At 37.7% G+C, this 21,230-nt stretch overlaps 1 protein-coding gene across 2 annotated transcripts; it reads left to right on the forward strand.

The window, feature by feature from the left end:
* Positions 1-270: 270 nt before the first annotated feature.
* On the forward strand, positions 271-20,078 carry HK2 (histidine kinase 2). 2 transcript variants are annotated; one of them, XM_059593411.2, is made up of 14 exons: positions 271-1,340; positions 2,353-2,625; positions 4,018-4,494; positions 5,316-5,591; positions 6,236-6,405; positions 6,534-6,746; positions 6,826-7,012; positions 7,252-7,303; positions 7,387-7,616; positions 7,726-7,824; positions 8,123-8,790; positions 9,084-9,575; positions 18,992-19,452; positions 19,662-20,078. In XM_059593411.2, the coding sequence occupies exons 1-13, from the start codon at positions 945-947 to the stop codon at positions 19,230-19,232; spliced, it is 3,774 nt and encodes a 1,257-aa protein (XP_059449394.1). In that variant the 5' UTR covers positions 271-944; the 3' UTR covers positions 19,233-19,452; positions 19,662-20,078. The 2 variants fall into 2 exon arrangements, with proteins under 2 accessions (XP_059449394.1, XP_059449393.1); XM_059593410.2 differs by having other exon boundaries at positions 18,992-19,416.
* Positions 20,079-21,230: the final 1,152 nt, after the last annotated feature.

Consider the following 21,230-nt stretch of genomic DNA (forward strand, 5'->3'; position numbering starts at 1 on the left):
CTGCAGCGTCGCAGAAAACAAGTGCCCATCTTTAATCGCTGAATGGTGCGGTCTCTTTCAACTCTCTCAACAAAAGCAAAAGAACAACAAAAGCGAAGCAAATATAAATAAACAAATTAAAATAAGAAATGACAAGTTTGAAAATTCTTAATTCATTTATTTATGTGAGTTTTGGTGTGATATAACTTGGGCTTTGTTTGCTTTTGCTTGACCTTCCCCACCACATGATGAGATAATCATATATATATATAGCCAACCTCAGTATCAAGTGCTGGATACCAAACTGAACACAGAGAGAGATAGAGATAGAGAGAGACAGAGAGAGTGTTGGGTAAAAGAGGAAAAAAGAAGAGGGGCCACTTTCCATCTCAGTCTGATCATTGATTCCACTTGGGTTGGGTTTAAACCAAATTTTCTTGATCATGGGTTTGCTTTGAAAATGTTTCACTCTTGATGCTTCTTTCGGTCTATACAGTGCTGTGGGGGGCAGAAAGAACCAGTTATAGAAAAAGGCCAATTTTTTTCTCCTATCTCATTGATGATTCCCTCACAGGTTGCCAAAATGACGACTGGGTTTGGTTCAGCTTGTTGTTTGACATGATTATTACTTCTCGGTGTCCTTCTAAAGAGGTCTGTGGAGAAAAACTTGGTGCTAGATCATTAAATAGAGAAGTAGAGGAGAGATATGAAGAGGTTGGACCAATTTGTTTTCTTGGCATGGTGGATAATTGGAGCTGGGTTTCTTGGAAAAGGAACTGGGTTTCTTGCAATTTCACCTTGTTCTTGTGCCTGCTTCGTGGGTTTGCCATAAAGCATTGGTCTTGATGAGCTTGGTGAGGTGGGTTTGGTTAAGAGTTTAGTGGGTTTTTTCTTTCTTTTTTTTTTCAGCAATTTACCTTCTTGTGGAATTGCCACTGTGGGTTTCTTTAAGAGGTCTGATTTTGATGACTTGTTCTGCCGGAACTGGGGGTTTTCTCAAGCTTTCAAGGCTCTTCGTGGAGATACATAGGTGGGTTTTGGTTAAAATGTCTCTGGATTGCAAGCTCTCTGGGTTTAATGGAAGATTACCCACCTGTTCCAAGTTGAAGAAGACAAAAGAACAGTTGCACGGGCCTAATTCTGTCAGAAAATGGAGAAGCAAGCTTCTGTTTCTCTGGCTTATATTTCTTGTTACCTTGGGAAGCATTTGGTTTTTCTCAAGTTTGAATGCTGGCACTTTGACGGGGAAGGATATGACTCCCGACTCTTGTGATGGAAAAGCTCAAATCTTGCTACCGTATTTCAATGTCAGCAAGAGCCAGCATCACGCGTTGGCTTCCTTATTCTCTGAATCTGATCAGGTACTGTGTTAGTAGGTTTTAAACTTCCATCTTGAATGGCTCTGGACTCTTCCTGTTCTGGTCTTAATTGTTTCATTGCAGCTTGAAAATTTTTCTTGCTTTGGTTTAGATACAATTTTTCTCATTCTAGAACCTTGTGTGCAGTCAACGTATGATCTCTGAGTTAATTAGATTTTGATTGGGCTTTGTATAGAAAATTGATGTATTGATAGGAATAAAAAAAGAAAAAAAAAGATTAAATTGTAGTGAAAGAATGTCAGAAATGAGAGATGGACTAGGGGTGCAGTGAAGGCATGAAGCTGAAAATGGGATTATAATGCAGTTACCAGTTTCTCTCTTATGATTACTGGTTTTTATATAGTTGAATAATTAAGGGGCAAAACGATCTCACTCCTCTTGAAATGGAATTAGAGTAAGTATGTTATGGTTGATTTTTCCCAGTGCTCAATGCTTCATATTCGTACTTTTAGTATCAGTAATATTAATATTCACCCCTCCACCGCCCATTTTCTTCAAAACTACATTAATAGAAATCATATCATGAACATTAAGGAAATCATGCACAATTAGGCGCGAAAGTATAACATGTAATAGTTTCCGTGTGATAAAAAAGTGTTATTTGTTTTACAGATAATAACTTAACTTAAGTAGACTATATTAGGAGAGTAAAACATTTTTGTGACTAGATAGAAGAGACGTAAAGATGACAAGGTTGGCTAAAGAGGACCAAAGGGCAATAAGCAACATATCTGTATGATTTTACCGAATATGGGAGATGAATTCTGAGGCTTTAGTTCTTTAACCATTGATCATGATAGATCTCTTTGTGGAATTTTATTTCTTGCGTAATTTTTCCCTTCTGGTAATGATATGCTACTTCAAAGAATCCTACGTGCAAAAAGTGCCTGAGACCACTTTCAAGATAAATATTAGATGTAAAGGGTGCATATTTTGTTGTTGTATTTTACTTGTTATGTCTTCTCAGCTCCTCTCACTATTTAATGTATTGCAGATAACATCTCTCCAGTGTACCAAAAATTTAGGACCCAAAATGCCTTTAAGCAATAGCGTTGCCTGTGCTCTGAGGTTACCATGTTCAGAGCTGCAGGACTTTCACAAGCAGCATAGATGGATTGCAGAAAATGATGAACCTAGGGACCAATGCCCAGTTCGAGATGAGTTCAACCACAGGAAGTTTGACCTGTCAATTCTAGACAACAAACCTATGCCATTTAGTTCGCAATCTGGAACTTCATCAATTTCTAATCATCAGATTTGTGGAAAGGTACCATGTTGCTTTCAAATCTTGCCATAGAATTTTCTACCAACATCACCCCCCCCCCCCCCCCACCCCCCTCCAGAAAAAGTTTTATGCATGGTTTCTGAACGCACAAGAGAATACTCTTTATATCTTTAATGAATACCATTACTGTTCTCTATAAGATTGCTCAAAATGTGCAGATCTGCCTGGAACACAAGCAATAGGAATTGGTTTTGTGGTGAAAAAATATTAAATGGACAAGTTAAGATAATTCTAGAGAAGTAGATCTGGCATGCCAACAGATTAACATTTTTTTATTAGATACTTGCAGAGAAAAAATATATTATTAGCTACATGTACCCTCTGAAAAATTACATTTCTGCATTAAAATATATAAAAGGTGGAAAATGATGAAAAAAATTATCAAACAGCAACAATTGCACTCTACTCTTGGTCGTCGGGTTGCAATTAAATTCTCAAATCCGGTTACATTCTCATTGTCACCATGTTAGGTTTGAATATTGAAACCTTCTAAACAAATCAATGCTTTCATTTCCTTCCCCCCTCCCCCAAGCCCCGCCCTGCTGGGTGTTGGGAGGGGGGGGATCACCTTAGCTAGTCAGGAGTTTGGTGTAAAGGCATATTAATACATCATGAGATGTTTCCATTTCTAATATGAGTTCTGAATTATGCTGTCATGATCATGCATTTTATGTACATTTTTTACATCAACACTGTGTAGGACTGTGCAAAAGGGGTTATAACCAGCGGTTATTGGCTATAACCGCTAACCGCAACCGTCTTGGGCGGTTATTGATTTTTAGTAACGGTAACCGCCTTGGTGGTTAGCGGTTATTCAATCCAATAACCGGTGGTTTTATAACCGCTTTTTTTGTATGGTCTTTTGGGCTTTTTAAGTGTTTTGGGCTTAATTGGCCTATTTTTTGGACTTATTTTAAGGGTTTAAGGCCAAAATGTTCCAAAAAAGATGGAAAAAAACATGCTTTTTTTGGGCCAACCAATGTTTTTGAGTTAGGCTTGGCCCAAAACACCAAAACAGCGTCATTTTGGATGGTTTATTATATAAAATATTTAATATATATTTTAATATTATTATATATGTAGGTAGGCGGTTAGCGGTTATTAACCGCCTTGCCCTACCTCTAAAACCGCTACAACCACCCTATGCGGTTAGTGGTTTTTAATAACCGCCTACCAAAGCGGTTAGTGGTTGGCGGGGTGGTTATAACCACCCCGTGTGCATTGGATATGAGAGTTTGAACAAGGGCTTTATATGATTAATTGATTACGAACTCTCTCATGCATATCACAATACCTGTAATACTTTACTGATTTAGATTTATTTTTGAGAGAACTAAATAAATTTGATTTGTTTCTTTCTTTGTCTTGAATCAGAACGTCTTGCTATCAGGCGTACTGGCAGACTGTGCAAAGGAGCATTGTCGAAGTTTCTATACTTTTCTAAAAGTAAGTTGGTTACTCCTCGTTGTAGTTATAGTGAGCCGAAAGATGTCTGCCTTGCATTTAAATTTTTGGAGGAACCAAAAGAAGAAGCTTCTTCATCAACTGCCAGTGGCTCAGCAGCAGAAGCAACAACAACAACATGCTCATAGTCCTCCTAAAGGTGCTGGAAAGTGGAGGAAGAACCTCCTACTACTATTTGTGTTACTTGGATTTACTATGTCAATTTGGTTGTTTTGGTACATGAATGAAGACATCAATTTGAGGAGGGAGGAAACACTAGCCAACATGTGTGATGAACGAGCCCGAATGTTGCAGGATCAGTTTAATGTGAGCATGAACCATGTTCACGCCTTGGCTATTCTAGTTTCCACCTTTCACCACGGAAAACATCCTTCTGCAATTGATCAGGTAAATTTCCCTTCTACCTTAAATTTTTCTTTCTATATTGAATCTTCAGTTTTAATTGTATTTAGGAGCTCTGTATCCATGAACGATCATCTTCAGTGCTCTATAGCTTGTGTATGGTGGTTTGATATTTTATTTATATGTTAACATTTTAGAGCTTCCTTTACGAAGTTTTCCCTGAATGTTACCTAAGAATCTGATGTAGCAAATGGTGTGGGAAATGAAAGGGTTATTTGGATGTTAGATGAAGAAGAAGAATGATGCCATAGAACCCTAAACTCGTGAAGTTCCTATTTTTGGGGGTGCGGGGGTGGTTTGGTTTGGGGGTTATTTGGATGTTAGATGAGGAAGAAGAATGATGTCACAGAACCCTAAACTCGTGAAGTTCCTATTTTTTGGGGTGCGGGGGTGGTTTGGTTTGGGGTTTATTTGGATGTTAGATGAGGAAGAAGAATGATGCCACAGAACCCTAAACTCGTGAAGTTCCTATTTTTTGGGGTGTGGGGGTTGTTTGGTTTGGGAAGTATTGAAGCATAGTAGTATTGACTTGCCATGCAAGTACCTATATAATAAGGTAAAGTTCATAGTACAAGATTGGCAAATCATGCTACTGCCTATTTGTATCCTCATATAATTATATAGCCTTATAGGCGTATAGTAATGCAAAACCATACTGAAAGGACGAAATTTTTTATGCAAGTATTGAATTTATTTGTTTAAGAACGTAATTAGCTTTGATATGAGAAACAAGTGATCAACTACAATGTTGCAAATTAATTTGCTGTCACTGTGATGTTAACTTCAAAGTTTCTCTTTTATTACAGAAAACTTTTGGTGAATATACCGAGAGAACAGCTTTTGAGAGACCACTTACTAGTGGTGTTGCTTATGCTTTGAAAGTTCCTCACTCAGAGAGGGAGCAATTTGAGAGGCAGCATGGATGGACTATCAAGAAAATGGAAACAGAGGATCAGACTCTAGTCCAAGAATGTATTCCAGAAAACTTGGATCCTGCACCCATTCGAGATGAATATGCACCTGTGATATTTTCTCAAGAAACTGTCTCCCATATTGTCTCTATTGACATGATGTCTGGCAAGGTGTGCTTCATTTAGCTAATAATGTTTCCTAATTCATTTTACTACTCTCCATTTAATCAAGCAATGTACCCAGACTTATGATAATAGTTTTAGCTCTGGAAAAAATCCAAGACTCCTTGTAATTGGTGCATTAGAGAGCTGCTGATGAATCTCACACAGTTACTTGTAAACTTCTGTGTAATGTAACTTATCGTGGTTGGTTTATTGACTGGGACAATGACCAAGTTAGATGATCAAAATTGTTTACAAGGCTTCGAGATATAATTTTTTTTCGAGGAATTTATTTAATTGATGTAACTGGGGGGTGAATCCGAGTATGGATTTGTGCTCTATACTTTTTGGCAGTGTGCTTGATTGTCATCAGTCAATGTTAAGCACCCATCTACATATATGCATAATCACGTTTTACAGGTCTATTATGCACAGTTCCAATATTGCAGAACTTTGCTTAGGCTTGTGCTTTTAAAGCACATCTATCATATGATATTTTCATCTCAATGTATCATTATGAATCAAGACTACAAATCCTTTGAAAGATTTATGTTTAAGCACACCTATTCAGGAGCACTTATAATTTTCCACTCATCAATTTGATTTCATTAATATGAAGAATTCTGCTTTTTTTTTTTTTTTTGGTAATATAGGAAGATCGTGATAATATCTTGCGAGCAAGGGCAACTGGCAAGGGAGTGCTTACGTCTCCTTTTAAGCTATTGAAATCCAATCACCTTGGTGTTGTACTCACATTTGCTGTCTACAACACTGACCTCCCTCCAGAAGCTACGCCAGAGCAACACATTGAAGCTACTGTGGGGTAAATTTATCTCCCAGTAATTTTGTTTACTTGTTGCCAAAAACTCATGTATGCACTGTTGTAACGAGTACTTATTGTATCAATGAGCTGGAACTGATTCTTATGCTGGGGGTCTCTTTTAAAAAAAGGTATCTTGGTGCTTCTTATGACGTCCCCTCACTGGTGGAGAAGCTTCTGCACCAACTTGCTAGCAAGCAAATGATTGTGGTGAATGTTTATGATACAACTAATGCATCTTCTCCCATCAACATGTATGGTACTGATGTCATTGATACTGGCCTATTGCACACTAGCAGCCTTGATTTTGGGGATCCACTGCGGAAGCATGAGATGCATTGCAGGTAGCCTCACATGTTTATGTCTATATATCAGCCCAAGGTATATTTTGCCTCAACACTAATTGTGTTCCTCTTGTGGCAGGTTCAAGCAGAAACCTCCTTTACCATGGACAGCAATAAATGCATCTGTGGGACTCCTAGTTATTACTTTGCTTGTTGGACATATCTTTTATGCGGCCATAAGTCGAATTGCAAAAGTGGAGGATGACTGTCGGAAGATGATGGAACTCAAAGTTCTTGCTGAAGCTGCAGATGTGGCAAAATCTCAGGTGCATTTTATTTCTGGTCTTATTTTTGGGTGGTTCTTTTGTCGTTAGGAATAAAAGATTCAGGTTACTGAAAGGTGATTCTCTATATTTCTCATAGTAGAAATGGGTTCTGCATTCAGAGCTTTAGCTAATAACGTCATGAGTTTCACTTTTCTTTTTCTATTTTTTGTCCTTAATAGTTTATTTCTTACATAATATTTCTTTGAGTGATCATGCCACTGGTTTTCTCTCCTTTGCAGTTTCTTGCGACTGTTTCCCATGAGATCAGGACTCCAATGAATGGTGTTTTAGGTATAGGAAATCTTTCAATTGCAGAGTATATTATGCAAATCTCCCAAGATTAACTTACAAGATATGTTCCAACTATGTTACAGGCATGCTGCAAATGCTGATGGACACTGATCTTGATGCAATCCAACAGGATTTTGCCAAAACTGCTCATGAAAGTGGGAAAGATCTAATATCGCTGATCAATGAGGTTCTTGATCGGGCTAAGATAGAATCGGGAAGGCTTGAGCTTGAAGCTGTACCTTTTAAACTGCGTGATGTCCTTGATAGTGTTTCATCACTTTTGTCTGGCAAATCTAATGAAAAAAAGATTGAGGTAAAATCAAGTTATTTCCTTTTCTACTCTTTTGTTTTTATGCTTTTGCTGTTCTTTTTTATATTAGTTCTTACTGAAACTTGATTGGGTGTTCCTTGTGTGAGAGAAGTTGGCGGTTTATGTCTCCAATCAAGTACCTGAAGTAATCATTGGCGACCCTGGACGGTTCAGGCAGATAATTACGAATCTTGTGGGAAATTCAATTAAGGTTAGTTGTGTTTCTTGCTAGTTGTCCCCCTCACCCCCCCCCCCCCTCCCCCCCCCTCACAAAAAAAAAAAAAAGAAGCTAAACTTTTCCGTTTGATACACAAAATGTATGTGATTAGAGGCCTATGATCACATGGGACTATGATCTCTCCATGAACTTCCACATGTTTGCTCTACTTAGCGTGCCAATCAGATGATCATTTTAGAACCATCTCTTATATAGAATCATGCATCATTGAGGAACATGCTACTGGTTGCATAATCTTCATTCACTAATTTTTTACACGTTTAAACTGCAGTTCACTCGTGTCACAGGACATATATTTGTCTCAGTACATCTGGCAGATGAACTCGAGGGTGGATCAGATACTATGGATGAAGTGATGAGACAAGGCTTGAGTTCAGTTCAAGAAATGTCCGACAAAACTTATAATACATTGAGTGGGTTTCGTGTAGTTGACAGATGGAAAAGCTGGGAACATTTTAAAAGGCTAGGCAGCAGAAATTCAATGGAGGAACCCGAAATGATCAAATTACTCGTAACGGTTGAGGATACAGGTGTGGGAATACCTCTAGATGCACAAAACCGCATTTTTACACCTTTCATGCAGGCTGACAGTTCCACTTCACGAACATATGGCGGGACTGGAATAGGATTGAGCATTTGCAAATGTCTGGTGGATCTCATGGGTGGGGAGATAGGGTTTGTGAGTGAACCTGGGGTTGGGAGTACTTTTTCATTTACTGGACTTTTCAGGAAAGTAGAGGCAACTACTCCAGATACCAAGTGTCAAGAGTACAACCCAGCTCTTTCAGAGTTCCGAGGATTGAGAGCATTGGTAATTGATAAAAGAATCATTCGAGCTGAGGTCACGAGATATCATCTGCAGAGATTAGGGATATCTTCAGATATAGCTTTCAGTCTGAAATCGGCATGTTCTTATCTATCAAGTGCTTGCGACACAAGGTAGACTTTACTTTGCTAGCCATTTGTAGCATTGGCTGCTTTCTTATGAACTTTCTCGTTTTGTGAGCTTGACTCATGCGAGTTCTTTCAAAGCGTATTTGTTAAGGTTTAAGAGTTACATCAAATAGTTTTCTTGTTAGAGTCCATATAAAGTGACTGTTAGAAGAAAGGTTTATCATCTACCTTCTCACTGAATCAAGAAATATAAAGGAGCTTATCATTGGTAGATTGAATTTTAAATGTATAGTTCATGCTTGAATTTGCTAAGATATTGTTAATTGTTTGTTCCACAGTGTGTCAGCAAAGTTCGCGATGGTCCTTATTGACAAAGATATTTGGGATAAAGAAACAATTCGCTTATTCCTTCTTTCTCTTAAAGATCACAGGGAAAACAACAGGACAGAGTTCCCCATAAACCTTCCAAAGATATTTCTCTTGGTTACTACCCCTGAGGATCGTGTTGAGCTCAAATCTGATGCTTTTGTAGATAATGTACTGATGAAGCCTCTTCGGTTAGGTGTCTTAGTTGCCTGCCTCCAAGAAGCCTTTGGAAGGAGGAAAGTAAACAGACAAAAATCATCTACTCTTGGAAGTTTACTAATAGAAAAGCGAATTCTGGTGGTTGACGACAATGCAGTTAATAGAAGAGTAGCAGAAGGTGCTCTAAAGAAGTATGGAGCAATTGTGACCTGTGTAGAGAGTGGCATGGCTGCTTTAGCAAAGCTTAAGCCACCCCACAACTTTGATGCTTGCTTTATGGATCTCCAGATGCCAGAAATGGATGGGTAATCAATCTGCCTTTTCAGTCCCTCATTTCCAATTTTATTATTTTTTTTTTGGTAACTAGTAAGTAGTAATTTCCAATATTTCAGTTTTGCATGCAAAGTGATCTAGTGTACTCTTCGTAAGTAAATGTTTCAGTTGAGCATGGTATTAAATATTAACGAGCTTGAAACCCGTGCAATGCACGGATCGTTTTTAAAAATGATAGGAAGGAAAAAAGTAATAATAATTAGTGGATGCATAAATGATAGAAAAAAAAAAAAAAAAAAAAGTGATGAAAATTAAAACGTAGGGGTTTTAAAACATATTTATTTTGTTCAATGAATTGTTTTATTTTGTATTCATCAAAACAATGATTTTGCTCACTTTGCTCGGTATATTTTTTGGAATGTTCAGAATTATATGAATTTTATTTATATTGAAATATAATAAGCGTCACGCTAGCAATATCGGAGATTCATGCTAATTTTCTATTAATGTTTTGATAATCAAAATTTAGGTTTTCTTGCTAGTTTTTATGTTGATATACTTATTTAATTTTCAACTACTCTTATGAGAACAAAGATTTTTGGTTGAGTTGTTTTTCATTTGAATGTTTTATGGGATTTTTTTTGTTTGTTTGATTGTATGGTTTACTAAACATATTTTGGAAGTAATTTTTCTGCCCTTTTTTTTTTTTTTTTTTTTTGAAGGAAAATTTTCTGCTTTTAAAAGCAAAACAAATCCAAATTTTATTTGATTGTTGTACAAAAAATGCATTGAACTAAATGTGAGAGGATTTATTTGGTTGTATTAAATGTTGAGAGAAATATTTGGTTTTATTTTGTATTTAAATTATACCTGTGGGAAAATTTTTTTTAACATGTTTTTAATTTATATGAATTAAAATAAAATTAAGTGTCCTGTATTTTAATTCATTTGAATATTTTATGGATTTTTTTTTTTTTTTTTTTTTTTTTTTTTGAGTGATAATCTTCTGGTATTGTTTAAAAGAAAACAAAACTTTATTTGATTGTTGTCTAGAAATAGCAACATTTTTTTTTTTTTTTTGGAAACACCAAATATGTGGTAATTAAGCAATAAACCTAATGTGAAATGTTTTATTTGATTGCATTAAATGTTGAGTGAAAGATTTTGTTTTATTTTGTATTTTTTTTTTTAAAAAAAAACAGTATTTTTTTTCGAATGTTTAGAAGTATATGTATTTTATTTTTTATTTTTTATTTTTTGAACATTTTGACATTCATCATCAACAAACTTATCTATAGCGTAAAGACTCTTAAAAAAACAAAAGCGTTACGCTCTAAGTACTAAGAGCACGAAATTTTTGCAAACCATATAAATTAAAACATGTAAAAATCTTTCTATTCATAGGAGTAGTTTAAAATTAAATAAGTATATTAACATAAAAAACAGCAAGAAAACCTAAATTTTGATTATCAAAACATTAATAGAAAATTAGCATGAATCTCCGATATTGCTAGCACGATGCCTATTATATTTCAATAGAAATAAAATTCATATAATTCTGAACATTCCAAAAAATATACCGAGCAAAGTAAGCAAAATCATTGTTTTGATGAAAACAAAATAAAACAATTCATTGAACATTTAACGCAATGAAATAAATCGTTGCACATATTGTTCAATACTTAATTATTATATTTTTGGTGTTTCAAAAGAGTTTATGTTTTTCTTTCTGCATAACAATTAAATTAATTTTGGCAATCTTTTACTTAATAGTAAAAAAGACACTTCCAAAAACTGCCTTAAATTTTGATTAAATCACAAAAAAAAAAAAAAAAAACTCATAAAACATTCAAATCATGAACAATTCAACAAAAAATTTTTACAAACAAAACATAAACATATTCAAATCTCCTTCCAAACGTAGATCGGAAACATGTTAAAATGAAAGAAGTTTAAAAAAAAATAGCAAGAAGAAAATCTTGATTTTGATTATCAACGCGTTAATAAAAAATTAGCATAAATCTTCGATATTATTATTAGTGTGATACCTATTATATTTCAATAGAAATAACATTCATATAAAACTGAACATTCTAAAAAATATAGAGATCAAAGTGAACAAAATATCTATAGTAATCTTTTGAGTGTTCCAAAAGAGTTGTGTTCGATTGAAGAACAACTCAACCATAAAACAATCAAATGAAGAACTTAACCAATAATTTTCACAAACAAAGCATAAACATATTCAAATCTCCACACAAACATAAAGCAAAGCATGGCACGTACAAATAAACTTTCTCAAAAAACAAACATAAAGATAATCAAATAAATTTATGTCAAAACGTAGATTCAGATCGAGAAATAAACATAAAGATTATGAAATAAATTTATGTTTCTTTTGCTTTTAAAAGAAGAAAAAAGCACTTCCAAAACATGTCTGAAAATTGGAGTAGATCAAACAAACAAAACAAAAAATCTCCATAATACATTCAAAGTGGTTAAAAAAAAACAAAACAAAACAAAAGTATTTACTTGAATGTTGTTGCTAGTGACTATTAAAGAAGGAAGCACCATAAATTTTGCCCTATGTTTTGCCTTCAAGAGCAGACTCATGGACTTAAAAGGCTCTTGCATGCACCCTTTTTAAATGTAAAAAGAGAGGTAGAAATCAAAGAGAATTTAATGATAGATTTAATTTGACCTTTTTTTTTTTTTTTTTTTTTTTTTTTTTTTCTTTCTATTCAACGTATTAGGCATATTAAACTCATTGTATTCCTAACATGAATTAATTTAGTTAATTTAATGGCCTTAGAGGACCGGTTTTTAACTTAAAGGACCGGTTTAATGTTTAAAAATTAAATAACCATAATTATCTTACATTAATTATAGTCACTTAATAATGAAATTCATATAAGGAAACGTTTTGAAATAAACTCTTGGAATAATGAAACCGCCTAAACCTAAACGGAAAACTATTAAACCATATTAAAAAATAGGAAAAACACTAAACGGTTAATAGAAAGAGTTTTTTTTTTTTTTTTTGAAGAAAAGACTGCTTTCTCATTAATTAATTCAAACCAGCTGGAGCATATTGCTCCATCTGTAAAACATCAGAAATACATGCTGGTGGCTCATATAGCCACAACTTATCCATAAAATTCTGTGTTGCTATTTTTGATAAAATATGTGCTCCCTGATTACCCTCCCTGCGAACAAAGGACATTTGCCATTGTTGAAGAGACTGTAATTCTTGCTTGATATCATCCACCATCATCCCCATGCTGCTCCAATCCGGGTCTGAAGAATTAATGGCCTTTATTACCCCCTGTGCATCCCCCTCAAAATGAAGGCGATCAAGTCCCAAATTTTTGCAAAATTGGACCGCCACAAGAGCTGCCCGTGCCTCCGCCTTTAGAGAATCCAAACTGCCCACACAGGTTCTACTCAAAGCTGCGATGACTAGACCCTGCTCATCCCGCACCAACACACCAAAACCCATCCAGCCTTTTCCAGATGCCAAAGAAGCATCCCAATTTACTTTTTTCCAGCCCAGTCGTGGATTTTGCCATTTCACCATAATACCTCCAGTGGGTGTGGCATACGCCCCTGCTCCCAACCCGATAGATGCATCAAAGTCTTCTATAGCCATCTTTGTTCGTTGAACCAGTAACGTGGGATGGGTCATAGTGCCACCATGCACCACATCATTTCGTCGAAGCCACAAACGACGAGCTAGGCCTATAAATAGCTTAATTTCAGCTTCTGCACAAAGAATAAAAATATCCTCAACCAATTGGAGAAAAGATAAGACACCTGTAGAACTTTTCTTCTGCAGTTTCCGACACCCCATACTCCAAGCATCCATAGCTGAAGGACACTCCCATAAAATATGCAAAGCCGTTTCTGGAGCATTCCCACATAATGGACACAATGGATCCTCAACAATTTTCCGCTTGTGTAAGTTGCTCCGCGTAGGCAAAATTTCATGGCATGCCCTCCATAAAAAATTCTTTTCGACATTTGGAATTCGTTGTGCCCACAACTTGCTCCACACTCTACTACGTCCCACCTGCAATGAGCATGAAGCACCCTTCTGAGCGTCCATTTCCAACTGCAAATGATAGGCACTTTTAACAGAAAAAATTCCATTTTTTGTGCCTTGCCATATACACCGATCTGCTCTATTAGATAAACCAACCGGCACCGATAGAATAAGATCAATCTCCTCCTTAGTAAAGAGGTGTTCCAGCAAGGTAGAGTCCCACCACTGGGTATCTTGGTCGATGAGTTCACTAACAGTAGCATCGTGCTGTAACAAAGATGGCCGGGACTGCACCATATACGTAGACGGCCTAGGAATCCATTTATCCTTCCAAATTCTGATTGTTTTCCCGTCGCCCACCCTCCATATTAACCCGGCTTTTAGCAAGTCACACGAGCTAAAGATACTCCGCCAAGCGTACGAAGGTCGTGAACCAAGAGAAGCCTCAAGGATATTGCCGTGTGGATAATATTTACCTTCCATGATTTTTGCAAGAAAGCTGTCCGGATTTTGCCAAAGTCTCCAACTCTGCTTGGCTAGAAGCGCTTTATTAAAGCTCTGAAAATCTCTATATCCCATTCCACCCAATTTTTTTGCTATCCCCAAACGATTCCAACTCATCCAATGCACCCCGGACTCCTTATTGGGTTTATTCCACCAGAATTTTTGCATAAGTGAATTAATTTCCGAACATAGAGTCTTCGGAAGGAGAAAGACACTCATACAATAAGTTGGGATTGCTTGGATCACCGCTTTCAATAGGATTTCCTTCCCAGCTTGTGACAAAAATTTTATCTTCCAGTCTTGCAATCTCTTCCAAACCCGATCAATAATCCCCCCAAAAGCAGCTGTGCGGGATTTTCCAACCAAAGCTGGTAAACCCAAATAAGTATCATAACATTGTATGGAAGGTATTCCGGCCGCCTCAAGAATCCTCCCTTTATCCACCACAGAAGTATTTCGGCTGAAGAAAATAGCCGTCTTATTGCTATTTAGGCGCTGTCCCGATGCTTCTTCATATTTTTTTAAAAGACCCGACAAGTGCTCCCATTGTAAGATGCTAGCCCTACAAAATAATAAACTGTCATCTGCAAAAAATAGATGGCTTATACGAGGACCCTGTCTTGACGTAGGGACCCCCGTTAAGGAACCATCTCGAGTAGCCCGTGATAACATAGAGCTCAACACCTCTGCACAAATAAGGAATAGGTAAGGAGAAATAGGGTCCCCCTGCCGCAAACCTCTCGTCGGATATATATGCCCACATGGAGTACCATTCACCACCACCGCATATTGGACAGACGTCACACACATCATAATTAACTTGATCCACCTTACATCAAATCCCATCCTCTTCATCGTTTCCTCCAAAAAATACCACTCCACCCGATCATACGCTTTACTCATATCCAATTTAACTGCCATAAAACTTTTCTTACCATTCATCCTAGAATGCATGGTATGAAGAGCTTCATACGCAGCTAAAATATTATCAGTTATGAGCCTCCCCGGAATAAACGCACTTTGAGTGGGTGAGATAATATGTGATAAAATCTTCTTCAGTCTATTAGCAAGAACCTTCGAGATTAGTTTGTATAAAACATTACACAAACTAATAGGTCTAAACTCAGTAACACATGTTGGATTCTTCACCTTGGGAATTAATGCAATATGCGTCATATTTAAAAAAGATGGCATGATTCCAGAATTAAGAGTATCAAGAACAGCCTGACAAACCTCATCACCCGTCGTTTCCCAATGAGTTTGGAAGAACCCCGCAGAAAAACCATCCGGACCCGGCGCTTTAAGCGGTGCCATTTGGTACAATGCTTGTTCAACCTCCTCTCTAAGAAACGGCTTCAGCAACTCATCATTCATTGAGAGTGAAACTCGTCCTTCAAATTGCTGAAAACATGGCTCCAAATTTCCTGCAAGGCCAGCTGAAAATAAACCCGAAAAATAATCAACAAAGGCCTGCCCAACCTCCGCTGGGGACTCCCATAAGACACCTTGCTCATCTTTAATTGAAAAAATCTGATTGGATTTTTTCCGGTGGTTTGCACAAGCATGATAAAACTTGGTATTCCGGTCACCATTCTTCAGCCACTCGGCCTTAGCACGCTGTCTCCACCTTAAATCTTCTTGGGTCAACAAATTGTTTAGCTCCTGCTGCACTGTTTTGGCTTCCCCAACTGCTGCCACGTCCTCCTCTCCATGCAACTCATTTAATTTTTTGGAAAGTTGCTGAATAGAAGTCTGTAGAGATCCATGGCCTGCTTGCTGCCATTTCCAGGATGCACCTTTACATCTTGATAATTTAATGTTAATGCTCTCCCAACCAGTCCACCCACGCAAAGGCATGTGCCATGTCTTCTTGATACGATCAATATAACCCCTGTCAAGAGCCCATGACGCTTCATACCTGAATTTCCTGCCTCCCGTTCGGCCATTATCCTGTCCAATTAAAGAGAGCATTAACACTGCATGGTCCGAAGTAACCGTAGAATCCACCAATACCTCAGCAGCTGGAAATAAATTGCACCAAGTCGAATTTGCTACCCCTCTATCTAATCTCTCCTTCGTATAATCTTGCCCTTCCCGACCATTACTCCATGTATATTTAGGGCCGCGGTATCCAAGATCAGACAGGTCACATTCATTCAAGACAGATTGGAATTTTTTCATTTGGCTACTAGACCTCCCACTGCCGCCCCATTTTTCTGACAAGGAGACGATTTCATTAAAATCTCCTATACAAAGCCATGGAGTCGGAGATAGGTTACCCAACACCTTAAGTAATTCCCAAGCCTCATGACGTTTAGCTACATCCGGATGTCCATAGAAACCCGTAAATTTCCAAGGAACATCAGAATATGTAGTTTTGATAACGCCATTGATGTGTCTTTGGCTAAAGTTTTGAATGTCCACCACAATCTCTTCACCCCAAAACAAGGCCATACCCCCACTTTTCCCCACACTATCAACTACAAACATACTTGGAAAGCCCAATTTATATCTTACCATCTCCATTTTTTCTTTTCGCATTTTGGTCTCCATGAGGAAAACCATCAATGGGCGCTTCTCCTTCACCATCCGGCAAAGGTCACGAACTGTTCGGAGGTTCCCAAGCCCCCGACAGTTCCAACTAATAATCATCATTGCGGTCGGCGGAGCTGCTCCGCAGCTTCCGCCATCCCCGAACCGCTAAGATTTTCTGTCATTGAAGCCAATTTCTGTCCGCGAAATTCAAAACCAAGGCTTTGAACCACACCCCAAATTTCCTTCTGCTTCCCTTGGCCTTGCTTGGGAGGTGACAGACTCCTCTCAGGCATATCTTCCACATCTCTAAATTTCCTCTTTACACTCACCTCCTTTGTACCCTTCTCCGCTTGCATAGTTTTTTCCACATCCGCCAAAATAGGTCCCTTGTATGGTGAATGAGAATCTGCACGTGACATAGGACTAGGAGAAAGACCAGCTTGTCCTACATTCTCAGCTATTCCTTTTCGTTTTTTTGACCCCCTTGAACACTCCACTGCCACCTCACGCTCCCCATTAAAACTCCCCCCAGCTGCCTTTCCTTTTGAAGAAGATTTGGCCGCATTAAATTCTTGCGAACCATCTCTCCTTCTTTCATGCTCCCCATTCCGCCCATCACTCTTCTCATAAAGTCCAGCATTACTTTGTTTAGGAAAAAAATCTCTCCCATTATAACTCCCACGTTGACCCCCATGCATCGTGCCATGATTTTCGTTTCTTTCCATCCGAGCATTGGGCCGGTTTGGGTTTGGACATGAACCAGAGGAATCGTCGCCCATCTCCTTCTCCAGATCATCATCACCGGCAACTTTATTCCGACCTCCTCCTGTTGCCGGGCGATCATAATTTGCTTGACCCGTCCACCCTGGTCGACCTCCCCTCTCAGATCGTCGTGTCGGCGATGACGCCCTCAGCCACATTCCATATTCTGGGGAATTCTCCTGGAAACGCATTTTGCTCTTGAACGGGCACCCTGTCTTATCGTGGTTAAGAACTCCGCAATAGAAACAAAATTTTGGAAGGCGTTCATATTGAAACGCAATCCATTTTGATTTCCCTTGCACCTTCAGCATTCTCCCCCGTGCCAGAGGTTTCGCCAAATCAAGTAAAATTCTAACACGAAGGAATGCTCCCCATCCAATACCATCCGCTCCCGTATCGACCATCTCCACTTCTCCAACCGTGGATCCAATGCGTCGTCCAGTAGTCTGGTTCATACACGCCAAAGGGAGATTAACCATTCGCACCCAAAACGCAGCTTTCTCAAATGTATATTCCGATGGTGAACTCAGCCCGTCGAAATCTTCAAGGAGAAAGAGACTTCCTTCAAACACCCAAGGTCTACCTTCCAAAATCCTCCTCTTATCCCCCAAATTTGTGAATTCCACCAAAAACAAATTCTCTCCCAAAACTTGGAATGAAAGTGTTCCCGATGGTTTCCACCAACTTTGTAGGGTCATTTTAATGGTCTCCTTGCTAATCATCCGATCTGTGACCAGTTTTCCTAGCACACAAAATTTCCCCCGCTCGACTCCATCAATCAATTCTTCGTCCGGCGTATCCAGATCAAAACTCTCTTCCTCAGTCAAAGAGAGATTCATCCACATCTTTGAGAGATCTTCCATCACTGACTTTGCAACAACACACTGATTACTTCCAAATGACTCAAGTCATGGAATACGTTCCTTCTCTACTAGGGTCTAGAGAGAAAACTTTTTGGCCGTTTTGGACGTTTTTTACTATCGATCTTTCTAAGATATCAGGCAAACATTGAGTTTCTGGGAAAATAAACAAAAGAGTTAAGAGGACACTTAAAAAATTAAAAAATTTAATCTTACATTAATTATAGTCACTTAATAATGAAATTCATATAAGGAAACGTTTTGAAATAAACTCTTGGAATAATGAAACCGCCTAAACCTAAACGGAAAACTATTAAACCATATTAAAAAATAGGAGAAACACAAAAACGGTTAATAGAAAGAGTTAAGAAGACACTTAAAAAATTAAAAAATTTAAAACTGGTTATGCTTTTAAAAAGTATGAGTTCAAGACACGTGTCGCAATTCTAGGCTCTCTCTGAGCCAAAACTCGGCTTTTATATATATATATGAATATGATGAGTGTGACCTTGACCTAGTCACTGTTATAAATTTTTGTTTAATCCTTCTGGGGAAACTCTAGTATCTTTTGTTATCGTTCACTTATTTTTTCGTTGTTTGGACTTTATGTTAAATGATCATCAAGTTTACCATAAGGTTTGAAAAGTGATAGGATTAGGGGTGCTTTATTTTTAGCATCTCATAGGGCAGGTTCTCATTTAATCTGCGTATGGATTACATTCTTACACCGTCTACAATTATGCAGGTTTGAAGCGACAAGGCGAATCCGCAGTTTAGAGAGTAAGGTTAATGACGAAATTGCATCAGGAGAAGCATCAATAGAAATGTATGGGAATTTGGCTTATTGGCACACACCAATATTAGCTATGACGGCTGATGTGATTCAGGCTTCAAACGAACAGTGCATGAAGTGCGGGATGGATGATTATGTGTCAAAACCATTTGAAGAGGGGCAGCTTTATTCAGCAGTGGCACATTTCTTCTAGTCTGGTTGATGAGTTAGACTAACATGACTGGTTGTTTATCAGTGGTCTAGGCAAGTGGTTGATCTGTCTTACCTGCAGGATTGACCCCCATAGCATTAGAGTTCTCCACCTAATGACAAGCTTCACTGCTATGAGCTGGCAGTTGGGCTAATTCCGAGTGGATTTTCTCAGCTTCACGGACATGGTGATTTTCAGAATTACTCTAATGGATGTTTTGAATGTGAGCATGCACCCTGGCACCATGTCACATGTCATGTACTGCATGATACATTTTAACCATGCATTTCTTTTTTCTTCAAGCAATAATGAAGCCTCATTGACCTAGAGTTTTCATATAAGATGGAATATGATACTAGTTTTCATGTCTTTTAACTATATCTTTTGAAAATTGTGAGCATGGGTGTTCACTGGCTTGTTATTTGTTGCCAGGATTCTAGGCGTGTGACCACCAAGACAACCTGTTCAAACTACATGAGAATACTGGAGGAAAGCCATCAAGTGCTTGCCAGTTTATCACCATTCCACATTGTCTGATCACCCTCCGAGGACCATATGACCTGCGGCAGCCTTTCCTGTATATATCCCCTGTTTTTTCGCATTAATTTTCAGATTTTTGGCTCATTGTCCATTGAAGTAAGTAGGGTAAGGATAAGACTAGAAAAAAGAAAGAAGTAGGGTAAGGATAAAATGTAATGAAGCTACAATAATCCATTTTTCAAACTCTGTTGAGATGGATGCTCTTTTCTTTCATCTTCAGAGAATTTGTATTAAAATGTGTCGCTGAATTGTCACATATTTTTTTTTGGTATAGTGAAATAATAACTAGCTTGCTTGATTCAGATAAAACCTGTTGTCTTATTGAGCCTGTTGATCAAAATTTAGATCTCTCCATAAGATTCTAAAGGGCATAGATAGCCCCTTGTTCAAACTTTGATATTTAATGCACAGATGTTGATGTAAAAATGTATATTGAGTGCAAGATCTTGACAGTACAGCTCATAGCTCAGATTAGAAGTGGAAACATCTCATTATGTATGAATAAGGCTTCACACTAAACCCGTATCGGCTAAGGTGATCCCCTCTTCCCACCTCCAAGAAAAAAAGAGAAGGGAATGCAAACATTTTATGACATTGCTTTTTTAAAAGATTCCACTCCGAAACATATTATAGTGACTATATTAATATAAGATTGTAACCAGATTTGAAAATTTAAATTGCAACCCATAGCCAAGAATAGAGTTTTACCATTTTGCACTTTTATGTCATTTCATGAGGCGAGTTCAATAAAAAATAGAGAGAAAAACGAGAGACCAATAACTTAATGGATATAAATTTTTAATAATTTTACTGTTGGAATTGCTAACAATTTGGGTAGTAAATGTGTAAGAACTCTTATAAGATTCATTTGCCATCTCTATTTCCTTGCTCGTGCGAGTGAGGCCCACAAAAACTCTCTTATATTTGCTATTAGGTAACAATACTGACAATAAATTGCCAAGAATCCGGATCCTCACCATCTCTAACATTCTCTCAAAGCATGTATGCGGCTGAATCTGTTGGCAGGCCAGATCTATTTCTCTGAAATTATCTAATTGTATATTTAATATTTATCCTAGCACCTTTAGCTTTTGTTATCACCACTGTTTCCTCCATGCAGAGGGTAAAAAAAATCAATTCTCGCAGCTCTGTTCCTATTCTATAAGATATCATTTTTAGTTTGAAAACCCATACCAGATAACCTCTTTTTGTTTAGGAGGTAATAGCTTCCCTGGAACCGATTAACCATCAAGTCTACATGTGCCATCAAGTCCTAATAGCTTACCTGGAACCCATTAACCATCAAGTCCTAATAGCTTAGAAGTGTATTAGCAAACTACAAAGAAGCCCATTTTTTAATTATTTTTCAAAAATCTATAAAGAAAAGATAACAGTTTGTGGCCATGAAACTTATCTCAGGATAGGTCACTCCCCCTCCCTCAGCCCTCTCTCTCTCTCTCT

Source organism: Corylus avellana, chromosome 5 (genome assembly GCF_965113065.1).
Source record: "Corylus avellana chromosome 5, dhCorAvel1.hap1.2, whole genome shotgun sequence".
Taxonomy (NCBI): Eukaryota; Viridiplantae; Streptophyta; class Magnoliopsida; order Fagales; family Betulaceae; genus Corylus; species Corylus avellana.

Excerpts from the sequence above, each read along its gene's own strand:
- HK2 (XM_059593411.2), top strand. The coding sequence starts at position 945 with ATGACTTGTTCTGCCGGAACTGGGGGTTTTCTCAAGCTTTCAAGGCTC. Across the intron at positions 6,406-6,533 it reads CACATTGAAGCTACTGTGGG|GTATCTTGGTGCTTCTTATG; the intron begins GTAAATTTATCT and ends TTTTAAAAAAAG. Across the intron at positions 7,617-7,725 it reads CTAATGAAAAAAAGATTGAG|TTGGCGGTTTATGTCTCCAA; the intron begins GTAAAATCAAGT and ends GTGTGAGAGAAG.